The sequence below is a fragment of the Lissotriton helveticus genome, chromosome 1_1, assembly GCF_964261635.1.
Source record: "Lissotriton helveticus chromosome 1_1, aLisHel1.1, whole genome shotgun sequence".
NCBI lineage: Eukaryota > Metazoa > Chordata > Amphibia > Caudata > Salamandridae > Lissotriton > Lissotriton helveticus.
Genome location: NC_136057.1, coordinates 1,288,232,230 through 1,288,257,747, shown reverse-complemented (window position 1 = coordinate 1,288,257,747; position 25,518 = coordinate 1,288,232,230). Strand labels below are relative to the sequence as shown.

Here is a 25,518-nt window from a genome sequence, read left to right as displayed (position 1 = left end):
GGACTATGCAGGACAACAGGGAGAGTAGCATGAGCATGCGTTCTTTTAAAAACAGTAGAAAAGGCGAGGCACTATGCATGGGTCCAACACGGGACATAAACACACACCAGGTATGTTTACATAGAACACACATGAATTGACAAGGGGATAGAAGAGGTTACTCCCCAATATTTTGGATGACCATTTGTGTAGTTAACATTTTATTCCACATGTAACTGAAGAGTTATAAAAAAGTAAGGCCAATAAAAGTGAAGCTAGTCCAGGAGGGAAATGTCACTTGATACCTGCCAATAAATGAATGGTGGTAACTTCTTTGCTTTGGAGTGTTATGGCTGACACACATTACACTGTGTTGCAAAAGAGAATCTCTAGATTTCACACAGGTAAAAGTACCTTAGTCCAATTACCAAGGGAAAAAAAGCAACACACACACCCTCCAAACAAACGCCAGGAGAGTGCTCACTTATTTTGCTTCCAGGTGCACCTTCCTCCATCGTGTGTACACACAAGGTGAACTTGTACACTTGTGTTAACACCTCATTTTGCAAATCCAGCACTGCAACTTGCCCTACGCTGTTGGATTCAGTGTTTTCAGTTTCACATTTCCCCATACTGTTCACACAGTGAAGATACCTGTACATTTTGTTTCCTTTCTCTACAGACGCCAGAAGCTAACCAGAAGCTAATAGTGACACTGCTAAAATCCTTTGCACCTAAGGACCTGTATCCTCTTCTACTATGCAATGCTAGGCTTGCGTCCCCTGTGGCACTTACATCTGGACATGGGAGAACTCTAGCAAAATGTAGCTAAAATGTAGCAGCACCTTAACTACTCTAGTCCTCTTTGTCTTGGCAGAAATGGTGAAGAAACCTCCTGATGCAAAACTGATCCTAATAACTGTCCACCCCTCGCACAGGTTTTATGTGATAAATTGCCTTTTACATCCTTGCTCTTCCCTAACATGAAGACCATGCTCCTCGTCTTTGGGTTATGTACCTTTACTAGAACCATATTCCATCGCTCATTGGAGTTGTCCCTTTTTACATTTTGCAAAGCACATTTATGTATATCTATCTCACCTCTTAGATGCCTTCCTTCAAACATCTACTCCCACCTCTCCTCCTCAGAGGGCTAGATTTGGAAAGAACCACATGAAAAACAAACAGTGGCCAAGCCAATAGGTCTCGGCTGTGAAATCTATTGGCTTTGTGAGTGCTTGTTGCTAACTTAGGCAGCCACTGAAATGTGTGAACATACACAGTGGTCATCTTGGAGCAGCATTTCGATAAATGTTAAATTACAAAATGTATAAAACGATGGCTGTAAATTTTGTTTTATTTTAACAAATCTCTTTGAAAGGTGGCCACAGTGGATGTGTGTTCTTTGAATGAGATTTAACAAACGCATTTAGAGATAACCACTGATAACGTGTACGCAAATGTGTGCATTACTATGCATGGGCAGCCATTTTGGAATGGTCACAAAATTATTTTAAGATAGCCATCCACCAACAGTGCAGCAGGCAGCAAAAACTGTTTAAAAAGGGTGGACTTGTGAGGCAAGAGTGTGCGTGGGGGGCACAAGGATAGAAAAGAGAGGATGGAGGGTAGGAATAAGAAAGAGGCAGAGAAAATACTCCATTTGAAGCACGGCAAAGCAAGGAATGACATTAGGTACTATATGCTTCTGGTGGGAAAATCAAAAATAGTTAAGACATTTAGCAAACCAGCAGCAGAGAAGTGGGATAGGCAAGACATCCATACAATCATGAGCAATGCTGACCAAAACCCACTCTAAACATATCTATTAGAAACAGTAGTTCTGATCTCATTACCAATGAGGAGAGGAGATTCTGCCCTTCTGTTCTTTGTGTTCGGCCAGACTCCTTTCTCCAGCAGTGTTTTAACATTTTCCGCACAGCCAGCCTTGGCTGCCAGCGTTAGCGGGGTTTCACCATCATTGGTCTTCTGCTCCCAGATAGTTTTATTTGATGCTGTACAGAAGAGACAGACCATAGTGACTATTATGCATAGATGCTAAAGGATTATTTGCTGAAGCATATAGAGACAATATTGTGTTTCCAATTTGAAGAAAAGCCTAAATGAACCACTAGTAATGCATGAACTGGCTAGATAAAAAACACAAAAACATAAAGTATCTTTGACATTAGAAGCACATCTTCGGAAATCTAATAGGTGTGACTCTTGCTAAAGTTTGCAATGATGACTAAGGGCCAGATGTAGGAAAATCGTATTTACCGATTCATAAATACCGAATTTTACCGATTCGGTATTTATGAATCGGTAAATATGAATGAGGGAGATTTAGGAAGAATCGGTAATTGAATTACCGATTCTTTAAAATTCGGTATTTACCGATTCGGTAAATACCGAATCGGTATTTCCCATTGATTCCAATGGGCTGTGAAGCCCATAGGAATCAATGGGAAATACCGATTCGGTAATTACCGAATCAGTAAATACCGATTCCTGCAAGGGTGCAGGGGGTGTCACTTTGACACCCTCTAGCACCCCAAATACAGGCATGTGTGCCATGTGGCACACAGACATGCCCTAAGGGCATGTCTGTCTGTCACATGGCATAGGTGTGCATGCACAAATGTGCATGCACACCTGGATTTGGTATTTTACCGCCCAATTGAATTGGGTGGTAAAATACCGAATCTGTAAGGCCTTTGAGACTCAGAAGAGTCCCACCTACATCGGGAAGTTACTGATTCGGTAAAAATACCGAATCGGTATTTTACCGATTCGGTAAATTTACCGATTAGGTAATTTTACCAAATAGGTAAAATAGGGCCCCTACATGCCAATTCTTAAATACCGGTCGGTAACAGCCGAAATCGGCCGTTACCGACCGGTATTTAGGCTCCTACATCTGGCCCTAAGTCATTTACACTGCAACTATTCTTGCAGTGTGAATGACTTAGTGGGATCATTTTTGAATTGGTGGACTGGCTGCCTATCCAAAAAGGAAGCAGATGGCCCCTGGTCACACTCCTGTTATACTTGCAGTTCCCAGACCTGGTAGAATCACTTTCATTTTTTTTAAGAGCTTTATTTAACACTGTGATGCAATGATATGAGCAAAATATAAGACCACTGGTTGCATTTGATGGCCCGTCTGAGAGGTCATCATACGGTATCACAAGACTCACAGACACAGAACAAGTACAAAATTACACAGAAAAACCAGCTATCAAATGCATTAGCTATCGAATATACCTAGCCAGAATATCCCTATGTATACACAAGAGGCTCCAAAACTAATCCAGTCTCCAAGACAATGTTGTTTGTAAGGAGAAGTAAAGAAGCAACACTCTAGATGTATACAACACACAAGAAAAATATGGGGCACTTTTAAATTTAAAATGTTCTTGTTACATGAAACTTTTCAATATTTTTCATCTGTTCAACCCACTTTAGCAGGTAACTTTTACATGGGTTAGTTCACAGGTATACGTCAATACAAATTTCCCCTGAAGAAGGAGAAAATGTTTGCTTTTGATTATTCTTGATAAGGATTTTGGTGTACAACAACATCCAATCAACATATATACACACACTAAATACAAACAATATATCAATTAATGCATCAATATGTTTTGGATATGTCAATGATATAATTAGGAGTGCTTTAGTATGACCATATTTAATTTGTTAATGATTAATACCCCAACTAAAACACAATGACTGTATAGGGTCATATTATCATTCAAGTCCCATGTCAAACAATGATCACAGAAAAAATACAGCTTTACCAAGACATGACCTGGGAATGATAGGGCAACAGCTCAACTACATATCAATTGTCCTTTAATATTATTTCTATCCAGAGCAATTTGTCAAGTAATTCCATTTGTGAGCATTTGCGTTGGTTAATCCATCGAAGTTTCGGTCTCATTTGTGGCTAAGCAGAATTTGAGACCATCTTCAGGACAATGAGATTTGTTTAAAACAATTTATTTCATCTAATAACAATAGCTATACATTTAAATTATAGAAACTTTAATATCTTTAGAGCTTAATACTGAATAAAAGAGCTGGCTTGCAATTGTCTAATGATAGAGTCACACATTAGCACAATGCTAACAGATCTGGTAAAATTATTGGTAATTATTAACGTATTAAAAAAAATTATTCAGATTAATGTTATTAGGAACTTAGACTGAAACGTACTAGCATCTACCAAAAATGTAGCCAATGGATTAATGTTTTTCTATGCAAAACTAAACCAACACAAATTCCAAAAGATATTGTATTACACTTCTTCAGACTCAAAGACCACCTGGCATCAAGTTACAAGATAGATTTCCTGGATTGCCATTTATTTTTGGATGAAATTCTTGATTTTGTTACATTACTCTAACCCCCTTCCTCAAGTAGTACACCAGTAGAATTTAACAAATGTTTTGCTTCTTGTTGAACACCATATCTATTTCCATTGTTTAATGATTTCAAAGTAATGTCTCAGTTGATACTTATTTTATGGAAGCTTTTATTACTGTCCTACCTAAAATGGATAAACATAATACTTCTGTCTCAAATTATAGCTCTATTTCATGCTTAAATCAGGACTGCAAAATGTATGCAAAAGTAATGACAGGTAGAATCTCTGCAGCTTTGTATTCCATTATTCGCAAATATCAAACTGGACTTACAAAATCAAACATTTCTTCATGCAGGATTAGGCCTATTTGTCATGTGTTCAACAAATCTCAAATTGCATGATTTTCTCCTACATTTCCTTGCTTTAGATGCCGAGGAAGCATTTGACAAAGTATATTGCAAACCCTATTTACAACTGTGCAAATTGTTTTCAAGTTGGCTTTAATTTGCTAAATATGGTAAAGGTTTTATATCTTAAAGGAAAAATGTATCAAGAAATCACAGAGCACAGTGCACCAAGCCACCTTGCTGCGCTGCGTCAAAGGGCAGGAATGCACCATTTTAACATTATGTGGTGCATTCTGGTCCTTTCTCCTTGCGCTGGCGCACAAACTGCTGCCTAGCGCTGATGCAAGCACCCTTGCGCCGTAGTGCAAGGGTGCCTGCGTTTCAGACAGGATTGTTTTTGTGTAGGAAGGTACAAATTCATGTGCAAAAACAAAACTTTGGGTCATTTTCCTCTTGCATGTGTGCTACAGAATGTAGCACATATACAAAGAGGACAGAACAAGGAGAAATAAAGATATTTCTCCTCTTTAACCCTCACCTGGGGACGCATAGCATTTTGACGCATTCCCAGCTATACCAGTAATGCTAAACCTGGAAATGTGCCAAAATCAATGGTGGATGCGTGGGAACACCCACGTTCCACCCATGGAACGCCTCCTTGGGGCAGAGTAGCGTAATGCAGTTATTTGTACTGCGTTGCATTACTCTAGATTTATCAACGCATGCGGGTCCATGTAAGGTGGCCTTGCGTGTCTTGATAAATCCAACTTAGTAGTTCCTTCATCCTTGAACCCCACTGCGTGGTGCCAGGACAACAAAACCCTTTGATAAATATGTCCCCCTATGCGAATTTACAATTTCTGTTAATGGAGTTCCTTTTGATTCTTTCTATTTGTTTATGAGTACTAGAGAATGTTGTCAATTATCATCTCTGCACTTTTTGCTAGCTATTGAACCTTTGCTACATTGAGGGGCAATATTTACCGATCTTTCATGCAAAGCAGGGCAGCTAGCAGAAATACTGTGCTGCCTTGCGTGAAAGGGAGAGAGTGGAAAGATATGGACCATTTCTGCTCTCTCCTTGCACTGGTGTGTGCAGCCTTGCGGCAACTCAGCCGCACTTCCACCAGATGCAGGGTGGCCTATGTTACAGGCAGGATTATTTTTGTGTTGTAAGAGACACCTTTCTGCACAAAAACAATCTTCAAAGGCATTTTCCTCTTTCCATGTGTGCTGCAAAATGCAGCACACGTGGAAAGAGGAAATAATGAGGAAAAATAACAATATTTCTCCTTGTTACATCTCACTGGGGAAGGTGTAGCATGGTGACGCCTTCTCAGGTTTACTGGCTTCAGTAAATCTGGAAATTCACCAAAATCCATGGGTGGATGCATGAGGAAGCATGTGCTCCACCCACGGAACGACTCCCACCTTGAAATGTAACATCACACAACATAATCAAATGAGTTTCATTACATTTCTTCACAAAGCCTCCCTAGTCGGCAGAAATGGCACCTTGTATGGCTTTTTATATATCACTGAAGCCTATTTGTTGTCCTTCCGCCACCTTGTGTGATGCAAGAACACAACAGCTTAATAAATCTGAGCCTGAATTCTTAATTAATCATCATTAAGGTAATTAATGCTGGGGGTGTTACTCTGAAAATTATGCCTTATGCTGGTGATCTATTACTATTATTGACGACCCACTCACTAACATACTACATACACTTTAAAATATAACAAGTTATGCTGGCCTTTCTGAATATACTCTAAATGAAATAAAAACAGATTTTTCCAATTGAAAGTTTCTTGTACTCCAGACATGCTAAATAATTCTGGTATTCTCCGGTGTAAAAATATGTGGATGTTTCTTTATTTAAATATATTAAAGGTACTGTTGATAGAATCTGTGTACGTATGATGCTGGAATTTAAGAAAAGATCAATAAATGGGCTTCTCCATTTCTTGGAGATGGGGCAGAACTGAAGTGGGAAAATGGTTATTGTTCCAAAATTCGTTTATTCGCATTCTATGCTTCCCTTAGAATGTCCTTTTCTAGTGCAGAAAATAAAATCTCCACATTTCTTTGAAATAAAAATATCTTCTTGTATAAGTTATCATGTACTTAACGCCAAGATAAAGGAATTTAGGTTTACCGGATTTTCAGAGATACCATTAATTGTCCCTGGTTATCATTCTCTCTCTATGGGCCTAGAGACTTGTATTCTGCTACGACACCTAACTGGGTGTTACTTGAAAAAATATGATTAAGCCATTCCAGGACCAACTACCTTATCAATTTCCAATTCCCAGTAGTAAGATAAACAATGTATTGCCAATAATTTAAAGTACTTAGATTACCCTATTTAGGATGTGGCTCTATTTTCCATTTGAATTTTGCATACTCTAAAAAAGTAGCTCTTTGGTATAATCCTCATTTGAAGTTAAGAGCTAATACTTCTGGAAATCTTGGATTGAGTCAGGTATCCCTTTTTTACATCACCTATGCCAATGATATGTCTGTATCTTTTTATGCGTTGCAAGTTAAATACAAATTTTCCTCTGGTATTTATTATAAACATGACATTTTATGAAATTATATGCTACATGTTTTCCAGAACGCATATCCAGTGGCTACAATTGGAGATGCAGTGCTATACTTCCATATTTCTCAAAAACCTGGTCATTTGGCATCCAAAGTATATCAAAAAGATATTAACTATATTTCAAATTCCTAAATACTTTTGCTGCATCTTGGAAAAAAGAGTTTTTTTACTCTTCTCAGTTCTTACCAATACATATAATTTGGCTTTGCCATGTCTCAGGTCCATTACCAGTGGCCCTCTATCAGGCTAACTGATTTGTGCTTTATAAATTTCATGGACTTCTGATAAATTATACACAGCTAATTTAGATGACTTCCCATTATGTTTTCATTCTAAACTCGAAAGCAGTTTCCTGAAACATCTTTTATATGATTATTCTTTTATCCTTGAATTTTTGAAGAATGCAAAACGGTAATACATATTTGAATATCTCAGAGAATATTGCTTATAAGATAATAATATATAAATCATTTGCTCTATCCTCACTCTACGCAATTCAATCAAAACTGCTTTATTGTTCTCATTTTGCCAGGTATTAAATCTATTACCACGAATTGGAAAATAATATACGGTCAGAGAGAAACTCTTCTGTGCTCAACAATAAAGCCCCCGAGTATGCACCACAAAGTCATTTGGACTGATTAACCCCTTGTGTGATTCGGACGGTCCGGCCGTCCTACCTCACGGTGGGCGTGTGCTGACAACGGCCGGGGGCCGTCCGAATCCCGCCCACTCAATAAAATCCCCGCACAGCGCAAACATTCGCGCAGCGCAGAAGGGGTTACATTTGGTTGCATATGGCGAGGCTTTGCTTTTAAAATGGCGAATTTTAAGAGGTATTGTAGCAGACCATCCACATCATAGCAGAGGTGCAGATAATTATACATTATTTCGTGGAACTTATATAAGCACCAAAAGGAAAAAATTTGGTTGAAGTACTATAATCAGGCACCACAAGGAGCAAAGGCAGGAATCTATTGTTGCCTTTCACAGGACCACCATCAAGGTCCTACCTGCCTGCTAAACACAATGTAGGATAAGGCTGCTACTGAAAAAACACTGATTGCCATTTCAAAAGAAGGAGAAAAAGGCACACTCATATACTAGCAAGCTCCAGCCACTATCCATGAGGTTTTTTGCTCAATTGCACTGTGTCTGAAAAGAGGAGAACCCAAGAACCTATTACATAAAGATCTCAATGTGTTTCATGTATCTCTCCCAGTAAATCCAGTAACTCTCTTTCAATGCATGCGGGACACTTTAAAAAATGAGTTTGGCCAGACATTAGCCTTAACAGCACAATGATCTTATTCAGTCCTAAGCCAAAGGATAACTTTGGCCCTGAAAACTGAACGAAACCTCTGAATGCAGCCAGTGTAAAGTTACTTGCTTATATTTGATTATATTATAGTATGTCATGGTGGCTATTAGTTTATAAGAGACCAATAGCTGTAAGCTTGCTAATACTCAATTTATCTTGAATTTCTTCTTACTGATCTATACATTTTGCACCCGGGTAACACAACAAAAATCACCTTTGAAACATTTCAGATAGATTTCCCAAAATTATGTTCTCCAACTATAGGAGAGGAAAGAAAAGGCTTGACTGGCACACTCTGTTTTGAGCACTGATTATGGTGGTATGGGAAGTGAATTCTCCTGCAGAGCAGGAGATCAGCATCAGTTTTTGCCAGGCGTCAGTGTGTTTTCTTTTCTTTTAGGTAAGGCCCACATAATCTACAGATCTGTGCTTTGCCTTACCTCAAAATGGCATAGGATTGGAGTTAGTCCAACCACACTTATACCCCATCTCCTGTGTGTACCTATTTTTCCATTCTATGTGGCCCTTGGGCATTTGATGGCAGCAGGTGAGAGTAATGGCCTAGCAGCTGGGACAGTCTATTTCGGTGGGTCTGTTTTGGCTGGTGGAGTACAGTTACTGACTTACGCTTGTGGTTTTGGTTAATGAACCTCTGTTGCATGTCCTCTGTCTGAATGTTATTTTGGTATTTTTTTTAGGAAACAAGATTAGTGATTCTTCCTGGGTTGGTTGTGCATGGGTAGTACATTTTCACTAATCTTACTGGCTTGATCGTATCCTACTGTCAAGTCTTGAGCCCTGTAGTGTCTTGCATGGTTGTTCAGTTTGAATGCTGCTATATTCTACTGCCACACTGTGGACTACTACACATTCATGTAGTATTTGCATACCCTAATAATAAAGTACCAGCGAGATGTCTAAGTTAAACTTAGATTACTGACACTCATTACTGACTTCTGGTGTGACCCACAAATTATGGGTTACATTCCCTGAAAGTCTCAGAAGACCAATCCAGTCTTTGATTCTGCTGAGATCAATTGACGTATTACTGTTAACCTGGGACAGGTGCTGCCATTCTTGGATGGATCTCTTCACCTCGCTCATTTTTGCTCCTTCCTGCTGTCTCTGGGCTCATGGCCATTCTTAGTCGAAATCATTCCATCAACCATGGACTTCTCTATGAGTCACCCCATTCTACTCTTTTCAGAGTTTTGAGGAAAATCAGGAATGATGGGGCAGAGGCCTCTCTGGTGTCACACTGTTGGACTTACAGACCATGGGCCCCTTTCCTGAAATGCTTACCAATTTGGTGCCCATTGCTCCAAGATTCCTTCACCAGAGGCTCTGTTTGGGGCTGTGGAATTTGGAAGATTGAGCTGCAAGCATGGAGTTGTTCACAGATTACCTACTATGTTTAAACTGTACTTCCATCTTTCATGGAACGTTGAGGCCTAGTGCACCTTGAATGAAGTGCTGGTCATGCTGGTTCCTGTTGGGTTTTGATGTCTCCTATTTTCAGAGATAATTATTGGACATCAATTTTTTTGCGGGGTTCGAAAATCCAGCAGGTAGAATGCCTGGGCTCTTGCCTTTTTAGAAGATTGTTTATGAAATGCCTAATGACACATTCTGCTGTTCCCTCTTGACCTTGGCTTCTGTCCACCAAGGGCTATTGGGCATTTCTTTCAAATCATTAGTCAGTGGGCCTAAGGTTTCTTAAAGCCACCATGATTTGTTTTGATTGCCTTCTGCGCTGGGAGCCAGCTGGGCAAAGTCGGTGTTTTCCTGTGGAGTAAATCTTACATTGGTCTCCTAGCTATGCTCTCCTAGCCTTTTTCATGGTCTACAGGACTTTACCTACCTGTATTTGTTTTGATAATTCCCAAAGCAACATACAACTCAGAGCCTACTCATAAACTGCTTTTTGTAGTAGGTGTGGTAGTACTGAAATAATACTACTTACATACTACAAGAAGCTATTCAAAAACCTACTTGCAGTGGTCTCTGCCTTGCCTATCTTTTATGTGCAGAAATCCCTGCCCAGGTGCAGAGGTATCCTCACACGTACACCTACGTTTTAGTAGTAACTGTGAGAAAAATAGGGAGAATCACTGGGAAATGGGGAATACGTACTATTAAATGGAAGCAGTTTAGGGAGAGTAAGGGGGGATTTAGGGAAGGCTAGAGAGGTGTTTAGAAAGGGATAGGCACCAACCTACACAAAGAACAAGCTCATTCCCATTCATAAATTGCACTTCCACTTCTAAAGTTACTCCAGCAATGAATGACCTAAATTAGTAGTACATGTACTCCAGCTCAAACCTGGATTAAGGCCAGCACCACACTTGGCCAAAAGCCAACTACTGGTACTACAACACCTTCCCACAGAAACTAATGGAGGCAGGGACTTGAAAAAAACTACATAGAAAACAATGTACAATAAATTAATTTATTTCAACTTCTTAAAAATGTATATTATTTCAAATAAAAATAAAAATAATTAAATATAAACAAAAACATAATCTTACTATAAAATATGTAAGTACATTTTTGATTTAATAATAAAAGTAACTTTATTTAAAAAAAATGTTTTAATCATTTATATACATTATATGCTTAACTTTAAGTAATTATTAAAAACATAATACATTAATATGATCATTTTACTTCAGGTGTTTTTGAATAAATATTTCAAAACATTATTTTAATTTAATTTAATATACTACATTTATTAAATATTTCATTCAAAATTTAGATAAGATGCAGCAGCATTTTACTCTACTTTAAAAAAAAATCTATAACATCAATTTACTTTAATATGGCACATTAAGCTAGATTTAGATTTTTATTAACGTTTAATAAACGTTTTTACAATAGTTTATCATGGGAACTCTTCATCTCAGTGGCAGAGATCTCCTCCTACGTGTGAAAAGTTAGTAGTTACTTTAAAATTGTAAATTGGGGTCAAGCCTCTAAGAGCACAATGATCTTATTCAGTTCAGTCAGTGTGATTTCAATATATTATACTATGTCATGGTAACCATTCGTTATTAGGAGGCCAATTTCTGTCTGCTTTCTAATACTCAATTTCTCTTGACTTTCTTGTTACTGATCTATATGTCTTGCACCTGGGTGAAACAACAAACACAGTTGAAACATATCCGCTGAATGACCAAAAATTATATTCTCCTACTTGAGGAGAGGAAAGTTAAGGTCTGACAGGCGCATGCTCAGTGGCATAGTTAGGCCTCCTGCCTCTGCTTCAACTGCCTATGTGAAGAAAATGTGCTAAATCTGGGAAAGTTTGGAAAGGTTAGCATTATATGATCAATTCCTTGGCGACACAAAGCTGTGACTAGCCAAGTAGTGAAATTGTATTATTTGTATCTCATTTTTGACTAATAACCATGTTTTACATTTCTAGTGAAGTGCTAGAAACCCCTTTTCACTGCTCAAAAGCCATAATGATTGGCACTAGAGTGTGGTGGGGATTAGAGCAGTTGAGGGTTCGAGAAGAAAGCAGCACATGGTCCAAGATTTATATGAGCCTGGAGCATTATTGCATGCAGCACATGGTCAAATCAATATCAAAGCCCCCGTTTTCAAGGTATAATTCAGTCTGGGGTGTAACCAAAGTGCTGAGGTATTTGGATGGTTTGGGGTCCAATACATTTCTAGATATTAAAACTTCATCGCTGAAATTGACTATTTTTTATGTTTAATATCTTTTAGGAGAGTGTCAGATGTAAGGGCGCAGGAGGTTACAAACAGGATATTTTCTCCTGAGGATGTGTGCTTTTTTAAAATAAAAGAACAAAAACACACTCTCATTCTATTTTCTACCCTTATTTTGATAGCCATGAAAAACTGTGTGTAGTACATTGTGTGAAAGAGTATGAGAAGAGAACTTTACTGTTGAGAGAGGTGAATGGGAGTCAGTTGTTAGTATCCTTCAGGTATCCTCATGAAGGCGTGTCAGCTCCAACTCTTGCGAGGTGGGTGAAGGAAGTGATGTGAAATTCAGGTGTGGATGTGAGATTGTTCGGAGCACATTCTGTAAGGGGAGTATCTGCTTCTCAGGCATTTATGTTAAGAGGAGCTTTACCAGACATATTGAGAAGTGTGGACTGGTCAACTGATGCAGTTTTTCACAGATTGTATTTGAAACCCTGTTGATAATGCAGCTCGTTGTTTATTAAGAAAGCTTTGAACTTGCAATAATATTAGCCTCCAGTCGACATAAAATTTAGATTTTCCCCAGCCTTGATGATCAGAAAATCTGGATTTTATTAAAGAAACAGAGTCTAATACTATTCTCACCCAGGACCCAACCTTGTTTAATAATTATATTATTTTGTAGGACAGGGTCAACAGTAGAAGAGGATGAGGAGGAAGAAGTACTCAAAGATTCGAAATGGCGTGGGATGTTGGATTAGTTTTTTCGTTCTTGGAAATTACTTATGGATGTGTTCTTGTTATAGTGAACTTGTTTTTCATTTTTTTTTGTTTTCAGAGCAAGAATCTATTAACATTCCATTATCCATATAATTCCCTGTGTGGCAGCCACCTTCCTTCTTTTGTTGTGAACAAACTAAAATGTCCAACTTTGATGAATATTTAAGAACAAACTACAACCATTTCATCTTCTGCATCAATTCCACTTTACTTCCTGACCTTTCCTCCTGCAAAATAATCAAAAACACCTATTATAGGGTGGGAATTTACATGGTGGTATAATATCAGCCTCCGTGTCTTTAATAAAATCCTGATTTTATACCCACCTTAGCTGTGGAAAAGCTGAATTTTATGACAAGGCATGGAAGGCCAATATTATGCATATTTAAAGCCTTGGCATATTATTCCTCACTGTACACTGTACAGGTTTAAAATAATATTTGTTAAATACTCATTCAGATGACCAATCAGCAGCCGCTAAAATTCCAGTCACTCTACCAGCCCCTAACAGAAAGGCTTTGTAAGCCGTAGTACCTCTAGTAGAATGTGCCCCAAACTTATTGAGCTCTATTCCTGCTTTCTTCATTACTTCTCTCACTCACCTAGGCAAAGAAGGTGCTGACACTGCCTTGTAAGGTTTTCTGAAAGAAATTATCAATTGAGAGTTCACCCCATCTCTCAAACTCTCTGTTCTTCTTTCATATTCTCGCAAACATCTCTCCACACACAACTTCCCACACATATCCAAATTCGGATAAAAGATCGTTCTGGACATAGTCTTTGTTCTCCTCTTAACGTTGAAGCAAACTCCTTCTGGTAAATACCTATGTCCAGTGACCTCCAGGGCCTTAACATCCAAGACCCTCCTAAATGAAATTAGGCAAAGTGGCATAACCAATTTCAAAGAAATCCTTTTTAAATCAAGAAATTCTTTCTCAGACCAGCTTGCAAGCTCCTGCAATACTACATCCACGTCCCAAAATGACGAATAGTTAGCCCCCGGAGGGGCCCTTAACCTCACACTCTTTAACAACCATTTCACCACGTCTTGCTGTCCTATAGGTACGCTATCTATCAAATCATAACCAGTAGAAATTGCTGCTCTACTAATGTTCACTGAGCTGTAGCACCATCCCTCTAAGAAAACTTCATATAAATAATTTACCACATCTACCACAGGTGCGGATACTGGACCCACACCCCTCAAAACACACCAACATACCCATCTTTTCCAGGCCAATCTATATGCCTTCAAGGTCCATGGAGCCCATGGATTCCTTTAATGAGATTTGAAGCTTCCAACGATAATCCCGACACCTGCCATGCTCTCCCGAAATCAGCCAATCAATCAATCGCAACTGTCCTTGCAGAACTAACTTGTGTCTGTCTCCCAGTGTAATCACTAACTAATCTGGGAAACTCCGTAGAAGTACTGGGTTCGTTATCAACATTTCCATGGCATCTGGATACTAAACTTGGGATGGCCAAAATGGTGCAATCAACACCACTTTTTACCTGTTCTTTCTGCACTTTCAATAATGTCCTCTGAATCAAAGCAAAAGGAGGAAATGCATATCCCCAAATTTTGCTAAAATTCTGAAGGAACGCATCCACTGCCTCTGCTTCCAGGTCCAGCCTCCAACTGTAAAACCATTCTATCTGGGCATTCACCCTGTTTGCAAACAGATCTACCCTGAACAGACCCCATCTCTTGTTTATTAAGTTGAACACCTCCCTGTTCGATTTCCAATCGCTGAAATCCTTCAACTCTCTTGCATTCCAGTCTGCTATCATATTGTTCATTCCTGGAATCTACTTTGCTTGAATCAAATGTTCCTGCTCAGACAAAAGTGCCAAAAATCCCTTGCTAGATCTACCAAAGCTTTGGACCAAGGTCCCACCAGTTTGTTGACATACGGTACTGCAGAGATGTTGTCCATCCTTGAAAGTACACAGCATGTGATACGACCCCTGATGAAACTCTTTATAGCGAAAGAACCTGCCAATAACTCTAAATCATTTATGTGCATTTGTCTTTCATGATCCCTCAACTTTTCCCCTGTCATCAAGGAGCCACAACTTGTTCCCCAGCCCTGAAGACTGGCATCCGATTCTACCACTACATTTGGTGTTGGTCTAAAAATAGCCCTTCCATTCCACGCTTCCACATTCTCCAAAAACCATCTCAGTTTGTCTCTCCTTTCCACATCTATCTCTACCTCCTATGAGTATGACACTCCTCTGTGTAAGAATCTTGTCTTCAATCTTTGAAGAGCTCGATAATGTAAAGGAGCCTGGAAGACTGGTTGAATGGAAGCTGACAATAGACCTAATACCCTCGCTATCTGTCTCTCCACTCATAAGCCAGCATTCTATCCCTGCGAACCTTCTTTACCTTCTCCATAAGCAACCTCAATGTACAATCCAGCATCCAGATCTGAAAACCGAAGAACACTGTCTCCTGTGTGGGGTCCATACATGATTTTTTCCTGTTTACTACAAACCCTAGATCCTCTAATACACGTACAGCCAAGACTGTGATGTTCCTCTGCCAACACTCTGCTCTGTAACATAAGTAAGATGTCTTCCAAGTACACTATCAAGCGCACTTCTCTCATTCGTAACAAAGCACCTATAGGCCTCATCTCCTTTGTGAAGCACCACAGAGCTGAAGTCAGACCGAAAGGGAGACTCTTGAATCTCCACATAATCCCTTTCCATTGAAACTTTAGGTAATTCCTTTGTTCTAAACATACTGGCGCAGTTAGATAGGCATCTTTCAGATCTAACGTGTCAACCAGTCTCTTTTCCTTAAGAGATCCCTCAACATATGAATCCCTTCCATCTTGAAGAGATTGTATTGCACCCACTTGTTTAACTCTTTACAATTTATGACAGGTCTCATGCCCTTGTCCTTGCAAGAAAGAGGTTGCTCACAAACCCTATTGAAGTACTGTCTGCTCTCATTATAGCACCCTTCCTTTCCAACTCCTGCACTTCGTACTCTACCATTTTTTCTTCTTTTTTGAAAAGCACAACATAATTTGATGCCTTATTTGAATTGGGTTTTCTACTAGATCTATCCGATATTCCCTCACGGTTTGTAAAACCCAAGGATCTGAAGTTATCTCTTTCTGCCTGTCTAATAAATGGGCGAGTCTGCCACCCAACTTTCCACAATACACAAAGGGTCTTTTTCCAAATATACCTTGTTGCCTTTTCCTTCTCTCACCTCTATATCTTGCTCTTACCCTCTGTCTCTGGGGATAGAAACCGCCCACATTGAATCCATAGTTCTGGTAGCCACTGGTTCTATTTCCGCGTGAGAATGAACTTCTCGTGATTCCCAATCCTTGGCCGGGGAATCAACAATGCATTCTCCTGGCCCCTCCTAAAACCTTCCTAATGTCCTTTTCATCTCTAAAAAGGAGGCCCTTCACATTTTGACCTGACTTTTTGCTAGCCAGATCCACTAACTTTGGGTTTATTTTCATTAACAGACTCTTCCTACGCTCTGCACACAATGAAGCATTAGTGTTTCCTAATAAGCATATCGCTCTTTGGATCCACTGTCGCAATTCTAACACATCTACTGCCGTCTCTTGTAAATATGCCTTCTCGCACAAATCAAAACTTTTTTTAGTGGGCCAAACACATCTAGAAGTCAGTCCTGACAACCCTTTAGTCCCTTATCAAGACCACATCTGGGATCTCAACCGGACGTATTCAAGAACGTTATAATTTTAGCATCCAGCTCCAGGGTATACAACACTTTATTAGCTAAAGGATGTCTTGGGCACTCCAAATTGGGTCTAGTTCTCACCTCCTTAGGCATCTCTCGCCTAATCCAAAATTCAACATATTGGGCCACGTGCTTAGCAGGCACCCACTGAGGAGAGAGCGGATGTTGAATAGTATTTGGTTCAAACATCAAATCTCCCAGAGGATCGCTGACCTGATCCAGTTCGTCTTTCTCCTTTTTAACCCTTTTCTATTGACTCTTCTCCTTCAGAGTCATTAGAATAGGACAAGTAAGAAATCACAATGTCTCCACTACTGGAAGACTCATCACAAATAATAGATCTGTGCACCTTAAAGGCTTTACAGCCTTACCATCCAACTCTATTATAGTTGCACCTCTCTCGCCTTCCTGGTTAAAGGCGCCTTTATTCTTTTTCACCTTCTCTCTGTGGACATGTTTCTGCTTCTGAGTCACCTTTTGGCCACATCCGCCAGCTATATCACCACCTGTTACCTATTCCACAGATCAAAACTGTTCATCCTCATTAGTGTTTACAGGTTTTCCTTCAAATCCTTCACTCTGTCCTCCACATGCTACATTAGTATTCTCCATTCTGTCCGGCTTTCTTCAGTATCTGGAATCCACCACTCAGGAAAAAGTTTTCCAAATTCTATCTCAAAAATAGAAACCTTAAACATTCCTTTCTTAATAAATCTCACTAATTAAGGGTGAACTATGATTCCCAATTGCCTTCTACTCACTCCAACGGTGAAAGATAGATAAAAAGACGATCTATTGTCCCCCAAAAGATGTCCATTGTGTTAATTAGGCATTAGCCTATCTTGGCTCAACCCAAGATGGCCACCACACCATCTGCCGCCACTACAGCGATCCAGATGACCCACACTACATGCACTTCGTTTTGGAGCACTGTCAAGCTAGATACTCGCACCTCTGCACAGACAACGTAGGGGGCAATTTAATGTGGCTGCACTTCTCCATTTAGATCTCTGAACCTATCGGAGTCTAAAACAGAGAGAGAGCATTGCATGTGGTGTCTTTCTCCTCCTCTGCATTCCGCTTCCTGATCACTTCAGAGTCGGGCACGGAGGAGTCTAGACCGCTCTAGACCGCTCAAGAATGAACCACATGCTACAGTCTCAAGTTCTAGAACAAATCGAAATTACAAAGCTGTGCTTGAGCCTGCTCCCAACTGAATTCAAATTCAGTGTGGGTCACTTGAGCATAAACGCTCATTGAGCTGGTTATTTAGACATAAAAACACCACCAAGTGTCTAGTTAGATTCCTTAAGGCTTCACAAAATGTTTAAATTAATTTGACCTAATCCCATTAAATCGTAGCAAATGCTATCCCTACGCTTGAAAACATGTTCCTTAGCAGAACCTCACCTTACCTGAAATAAACCAATATGCCTCACATACGGTCCTCTCATAGCAGACTTATTCCCAAAAGGCCATACACCTGTAGCATACATGTTACGTCATACTCAAAGAGCAAATACAAGCAGGACTTATCTATGCTGTGAACAGCAACAAAGAAGGAAGATGGCTCCCACACAGGGAATCATATTGAGAATGGACTGTTAATAGATTATTTTTCTAAGTTCTTTACATTGTGATGTTGCTGATGTGTGTTCTGCACTTAAAGAGCAATGCATAATATTGGGCTATGTGCCTTGCCATAAAATAATATTCTCCTAGTAGAGGAGAGGAAAGTTAGGGTTTGACAGGCGCATTCTCAGTGGCGTAGCTAGGCCTCCTGCAGCCTGTGGCGCTCCCTGCATTTGCTGCCCTTGGTGGCCGAATCGGGAATGCCGATTCCAGCCCTTGCCGCCCCCCCAAAACTTGTGCCACCCACCCCCTGTACCCCCTTGCTACGCCACTGCGCATTCTACTGGAGCACTGATTGTGATGGTATGGGAAGTGCACTCTCCTGGGCTTCTGTATGGTATACCCCATTCTACCCTTTTCAGGGTTCTGAGGAACATCAAGAATGATGGGGCAGAGATTTTTCTGGAGGCACGCTGTTGCATTTCCAGACTTTGGGGCTCTCTGTTACAATCATTGCCACTGTGGTTCAGTTGTTCTGTGATTCCTTTCTCCAAGGGCCAGACTGGGAACCGAAACTGGCCATGGCAAACTGCTTGGCCGGCCTCCGGGGGCCGTGCGGCAAAGCTGTTTGCTAGGGCCGGTTTCGGCTGATTTTGTTAAAAGGGGCCGAAACCGGCCCACGGTAACCAAAATGGCGCCACTGGGGCCCAAACCCGGCCCCTCACCCTGGTGGCCCACCGAAAAAATGCCCAGTGCCCGCTACTACTAGTCCGGCCCTACTTTCTCCTGAGACTCTATTTGGGGCTGTGGACTTTGAAAGGTTAAGCTGCAAGCATGAAGTTGTTCACAGATGACCACCCATACTTAAGCTGTACTTCTGTCTTTCGTGCACCTTGTTTGGAGTGCTGATCATCTTTTGAGAAGGAAACAGAATTCTTGATTTTCCTCATGCTGGTTCCTGTTGGGTCTTGCTGTCTTCTATTTTCAGAGATAATGACTGGATATCAGTCCTTTTTGGAGGGCTTGAAAATACAGCAGGTAAAATACCCAGCTTCTTGCTATTTTAGAAGGTTGTTTATTAAATGCCTAATGACTCATTCTGCTGTTCCCTCTGGTTCCTGCTTCCGTCCACCAAAGGCAGTACGGCATTCCTTTCAAATCATTAAAGTCAACGGACCTAAGGTTTCTTAATGCCACGATGATTTGTTTTGATTGCCTTCTGAACATGGAGCCAGCTGGGTAAAATTGGTGTTTTCCTGTGGAGTAAGCCTTACATTGGTCTCCTAGCTGTGTTCCCTTAACCTTTTTCTCTCTCTTAAGGATTTTATCTACCTGTATTTTTTTTTTAATCAATCCTAAAGCGACATACACCTCAGAGCCTATTCACAAATGGCTTTTTGTAGTACGTTTATTAGCTTCAAAATGGAGTTCACAAACCTACTTACCGTGGGGTCTGTATTGCCTATTTTTTATGTGCAGAAATTCCCACCCGACTGCAGACATATGCTCACACGTTTTAGTAGTAAATGTGGGAAGGACAGGAAGAGTCACTGGAAAATGGGGAATACTTACTATTAAATGGGCACAGTTTAGGGGGGAGTAAGGAGGGGTTAGGGGTTAAGGGCAGTGGCGTCACTAGGGTTGGTGTCACCCGGTGCGGGTAACTCATGGTGTCACCCCCTCACGACTTACCGCATGGACCATCTCACCCTCTGCTGCACCATCTCTCCCTCTGTCTGCACCATCTCTCCCTCTGCCTGCACCATCTCTCCCTCTGCCTGCACCATCTCCCCTCTGCCTGCACCATCTCCCCTCTGCCTGCACCATCTCCCCTCTGCCTGCACCAGCTCTCCCTCCGCCTGCACCAGCTCTCCCTCTGCCTGCACGAGCTCTCCCTCTGCCTGCACCATCTCCCCCTCCGCCTGCACCAGCTCTCCCTCTGCCTGCACCAGCTCTCCCTCTGCTTGCACCATCTCTCCCTCTGCCTGCACAATTTCCCCTCTGCCTGCACCATCTCTCCCTCTGTCCGCACCATCTCCCCTCCGCCTGCACCATTTCCCCTCTGCCTGCACCATTTCCCCTCCGCCTGCACCATCTCTCCCTCTGCCTGCACCATTTCCCCTCTGCCTGCACTATTTCCCCTCTGCCCGCACCATCTCTCCCTCTGTCTGCACCATCTCTCCCTCTGTCCACACCATCTCCCCTCCGCCTGCACCATCTCGCCTCCGCCTGCACCGTCTCTCCCTCTGCCTGCACCATCTCTACCTCTGCCTGGACCATTTCCCCTCCACCTGCACCATTTCCCCTCCGCCTGCACCATCTCTCCCTCTGCCTGCACCATCTCCCCCCTGCCTGCACCATCTCCCCTCTGCCTGCACCATCTTCCCCCTGCCTGCACCATCTACCCCCTGCCTGCACCATCTCCCCCCTGCCTGCACCATCTCTCCCTCTGCCTGCACCATCTCCTTCTCAGCCTGCACCAAAATACCCCCCTGCCTGCACCATCTCCCCCCCCTGCCTGCACTATCTCCCCTCCGCCTGCACCATCCCCCCTGCCTGCACTATCTCGCCCCCTGCCTGCACCATCTCGCCCTCTGCCTGCACCATCTCTCCCTCTGCCTGCACCATCTCTCCCTCTGCCTGCACCATCTCCCCTCCGCCTGCAACATCTCCCCTCCGCCTGCACCGTTTCCCCTCCGCCTGCACCGTCTCACCCCCTGCCTGCACCATCTCTCCCTCTGCCTGCAAAATCTCCCTCTCAGCCTGCACCATCTCCCTCTCTGCCTGCACCATCCACCCCCTCCGCCTGCACTCCCCTCCCCCGCCTGCTGCTCTTTTAACCCTTTCCTCGTCACCTTCTCCCCCCCCCCCCATGGTTTCTCCCACAGTTTTTGGCTCTTCTCAAAGTGACTGAAATAAACTCATGACATGCGCTTTGAAATTGAGTGGAAAAGTTTGGTGTCATCCGGTGCGGCCCGCAACCCCCTAGTGACGCCACTGGGTCCCATTCCCCAAGATCCCAGCAGCACAACCTTGCACTTACTTCTCCACTCCCCTTTAAAATAGCAGCAGCAACTCACTCTGTGGCCCGAGGACTGACTGACTTACAGCCAGGACCATCCGCCGACATGCCAGGCACCGGGGAGAGTCGGAGCTTCACCCAGGCTCTCATGGGAGGGTGCCTCCCCTGATACAGACTTGTGCCTCAGGGTGGCCCATCAGCAAACGACCAGGATCGGACCAAATTTGTCCTGTAAATCCTGAAAGGACTGGATGTCCTCCTCCTTCAACATGTCAGCCAGGCACTTCTCATTCACATCTCAAAAGATATCACTATCTTTTGTCTCGGGAATTACTTCTCACGACCAGTATGTGAACTACTAAGTGTAGAAAGCAGATAAATGAAAACACAATTTACATTGATTTAAAGTCCTGTAAATAATGACACGCCTGTTTGTAAAAAAAAAGAAAACGCACAGATTAGCAGTTTTCTTTTACAGTGAAAAAGGGCTTTGTCCATTAATTTGTGACAGATCATTTTTCACGGAAGGTCACCTTTCTTTTACTTTCAGGAAAGTATTTTCGCAATGTTTGGGAAAAAGATAGAAAAGAAGGTTTTTGATTTCTGGTTTTGCATCACCCGGTTCATGCAGGAGATAATCCGATGGCCCCATTTATAATCGCCACATTACGCCATTACCATGGACCTATTCCATTTCCAGGTGACACCATCAGAGGGGTGACACCAAAATGAACTCGCTATTTATTTACTGTTCCTATAATGATCCGCATTGCACAACGTCTTGGCTTGTTTAATAAGTACGGACGGTGTTACATGAACAGTAAATAAATAGTGAGTTCATTTTGGTGTCACCCCTCTGCTGGTGACACCTGGTGCGGCCCGCACCCCCCTCGTGACGCCACTGGTTAAGGGACGGCTAGGAGGGGTGATATGCCCTTCACAAAGAGCAAGCTCATTCCTATTCACAAACTGCACTTCTACTTCCAAAGGTACTACAGCGAAAAAGGACCCAAAACAGTAGTAAATGTAGTCCAGCTCAGACCCAGAGTATGCCGAGCACCGCAATTTGGCCAACCACTGTTACTACACACCTTCCCACAGGAACTAATGGAGGCAGAGACCAGTAGCAGCCACTACCCAACGGTGGCGGTGGGGTGGGGGATAAAAAAATCATTGTTATTGGTCTGAGCACCACGGTTCGACACTCAGGCAGGGGCTGGCTGCTGTGCATGATCTCCATCCAGGCGATAATGCAGCCTGGGTGGAGAACATCTCAAAGTGTGCATGACTGTTTGGCCGGCTCCAAACAGCTGGTCAAACCATCATACGCACTTAAGGTGCTGCCACCACTCCTCCCCTTGTGACGTGCAGAGCCCAGCCCTACCCGGCGCATCAACTGCAAACTGAATACAAAAAACAAAACAATAAAAACATTCTGCTATTATCATTTTGTTTTTTGTATTCAGCTTGCAGTTGAAGCAGTGGGGCAATGCTCCCCCGCCTTACCGGAGGAGGCGCCACTAGCAGGATCTTAAAATATCCCTCCATAGGAAACATTGCACAATAAATGAATTAATTTCATCTTCTTACATTTTTTTATTAATTTGATTAATATTTAAATAATTATGAAATATTTTAAGAACCTTTTTAATTTAAAAAATAAAAGGAACTTTATATTAATTAATTTTAATTTAGTATACTACATTAATCATTTAATTCAAAATTAGGATATTTGATGCTTCAGCAGTTTTTACTGCATTTTAAAGAACTATATAAAAGTAATTCACATTAATATGTCACTTTAAGATGAATTTAGTTGAATAAACTTTTAACAATTTTTGTATAGTTTACCACATGAAGCTCTTCCTTCGTCCCTGTGGCAGAGATCTCTGTCCACATGTGAAAAGTTAGTAGTAACTTTAAAATTGTAAATGGGGTTCCAGCTCTGAATTCAGGGGTGAAGACATGTAATTCTACACTTCATATTAAACTTACATTTGTAAATGTTGAAGCGCGTCTGTGGGCCTGTAACGCCAGAGCTCCTTCCGATGCCGGGGGGAACATACCTTTAATTGGCAGGGTAGTTCCAGCCTGATGGATAATATCTTACTGGATGTTAGACTGTGGCTAAAATTGATTGCTATTAAGGTTGTATCTAGACAGGACGTGACCACAATGCTCTGGACCTTACGTTGAGATCATAGTGTACTAATTTACTGAGTTATAATAATGAACCCTTTGATAGGAGGATAGTACCTACTAATAACGGTGGTAGGCTGAAGTGGGGCACAGTAGGTGAGAGTGGAAGCTCCCGGGTGCAGATTTTTGAGGTTTTTACTTCCGCATTGGTAGCTGTGGAGAAAATAGGAGTTTCCCCTTATGACCCTTCCTCCTGGGTGGACTTAGCTGCAATTCATATTTTCCACTCTTAAAAATTGTTTTAGTTGAGTCTAGGACTTTTCCTAACAAGTTTTGTGGTATATCAAAGCCTGCAGGTTAGCTAGGTGGGCACTTATAGATGCCTTAAAGGCGGGGGTGTAGGATACAAATCCAGAGCGGAAGGTAATCTTAAAAATCTGCCATTTCAGGGGCCAAGAGAGACTGCAAACAGGCCAAATGAGAATCCATGCTAGCCGCAGTTAGAAACAAAGATCAACAATTGTTTTGCCATATATTGGCTGATAAGGGAGGGGAGACAGCCGCACAGATCTATTGTAATATTAGTGCTGCACAAAAGATAGACCCCGCACCCTTCGAATTTCAAGAACAAAAGTCCCAGTTATCTCATAAGAAAGAAGGTGCTGGAGGTCTGGGACAAAATCCCCTGAGTCCCAATGGTGGTCTATTGTAATATTAGTGCTACTGCTTGGGTTGACCACTTCACACAGTTATATGGAGGCACTGTTGCTGAGGACCCTGTTGACCTTGTTGTGGCCTTTTATTCTCAGGGGAAGGAATAGTCCATCTAAGAACAAGCAGGGAGGTATGGACACTAGCTGCAGGTTCCCTGGGCCAATGCAGACTCTTGCTCTCGGGGAAAGAAATTGGGGCCAAGCTATCACTATGGATTGGCTCTTTTTGGCTAGAGAACGGTGGTATCAGGCCCATAATGGCCAGGGAGGCCGCAGGAGCGATCAACTGGATTACCCAAGGCTAAGCGCCTGGCTTAGACAAGGTGCCAGGGGACCTATTTAAGGCTGATAAGGACACTTGGAGTACTTACTTTACCCGGCTCTTCAATGCAATATTGAGAGAGTTTCCTATGTTCCCCACGTGGGCTGGAGCAGAAATCATCCCAATTTTTAAGAAAGACTTAAGATCGTCACCCTCCAACTATCGTCCTATTAGCCTAATGGATTCTTCCCAGAAACTCTTTAGCAGGATCCTATTAGGTAAATTACAAACCTGGTGGACGAGGGGGGATTGTTGACCCCATTGCAGGCTGGGTTTAGAGTGGGGACTAGCACCATTGACCAAGTGCTTCACCTGCAACTTATGTATTGGAAACATTTCACCTTGGTGGGAGGCCCTTTATACGTGGTCTTTGTGGACCTCCGATCAGCCTTTGACCTTGTGCCTATTGATGCCCTGTGGAAGATCATGAATGACCTGGATGTGCCCAAATATCTTATAGATGTCATAAGGAGCTCCGCTTGAATAACTATGAGCAGGTTACTTATGGCTCGTCTGGGGAACAAACTTCACCTATTTCTGTTACATGGGTTGTCAGATAAGGATGTGTCCTTGCTCCAACTCTGTTTTTGTTATACATGAATGACTTGGTGGCTCAGCTAGAGCTATGTAACCATGGCACCCCTAGATTGGCAAACAGGAAGCTCCTGTTTGCCGATGATACCCTGTTGGTTTCTAAATCTCCTTTAGGTATCCCAAATCTATTAAATCAAATAAATCAGTTTGGTGTGTTCTGTGGGCAGAGAGGCCTTGAAATTAACTTCTCCAAAACCAAGTATATGGTGTTTAATCCTTGCCCATCAGTTCATTATCATCCTGTGTTAGATGGTGTACCCTTGGAGAGATTCCACACATTCGAATACCTTGGGTTTTTGCTCAAAGAACAATTTGGTTGGATGCCACAGAT

General features: G+C 41.9%; 1 protein-coding gene across 1 annotated transcript in view; it reads right to left on the bottom strand.

Moving 5' to 3' along the window:
- The window catches only part of ASB15 (ankyrin repeat and SOCS box containing 15), a 105,934-nt gene that overhangs the window by 56,129 nt on the left and 24,287 nt on the right, over window positions 1-25,518 (bottom strand). The window contains exon 4 of the mRNA XM_078680902.1: window positions 1,836-1,994. Coding sequence (XP_078537028.1) covers window positions 1,836-1,994 — 159 coding nt within the window. The remainder of the gene's footprint in view (window positions 1-1,835; window positions 1,995-25,518) is intronic.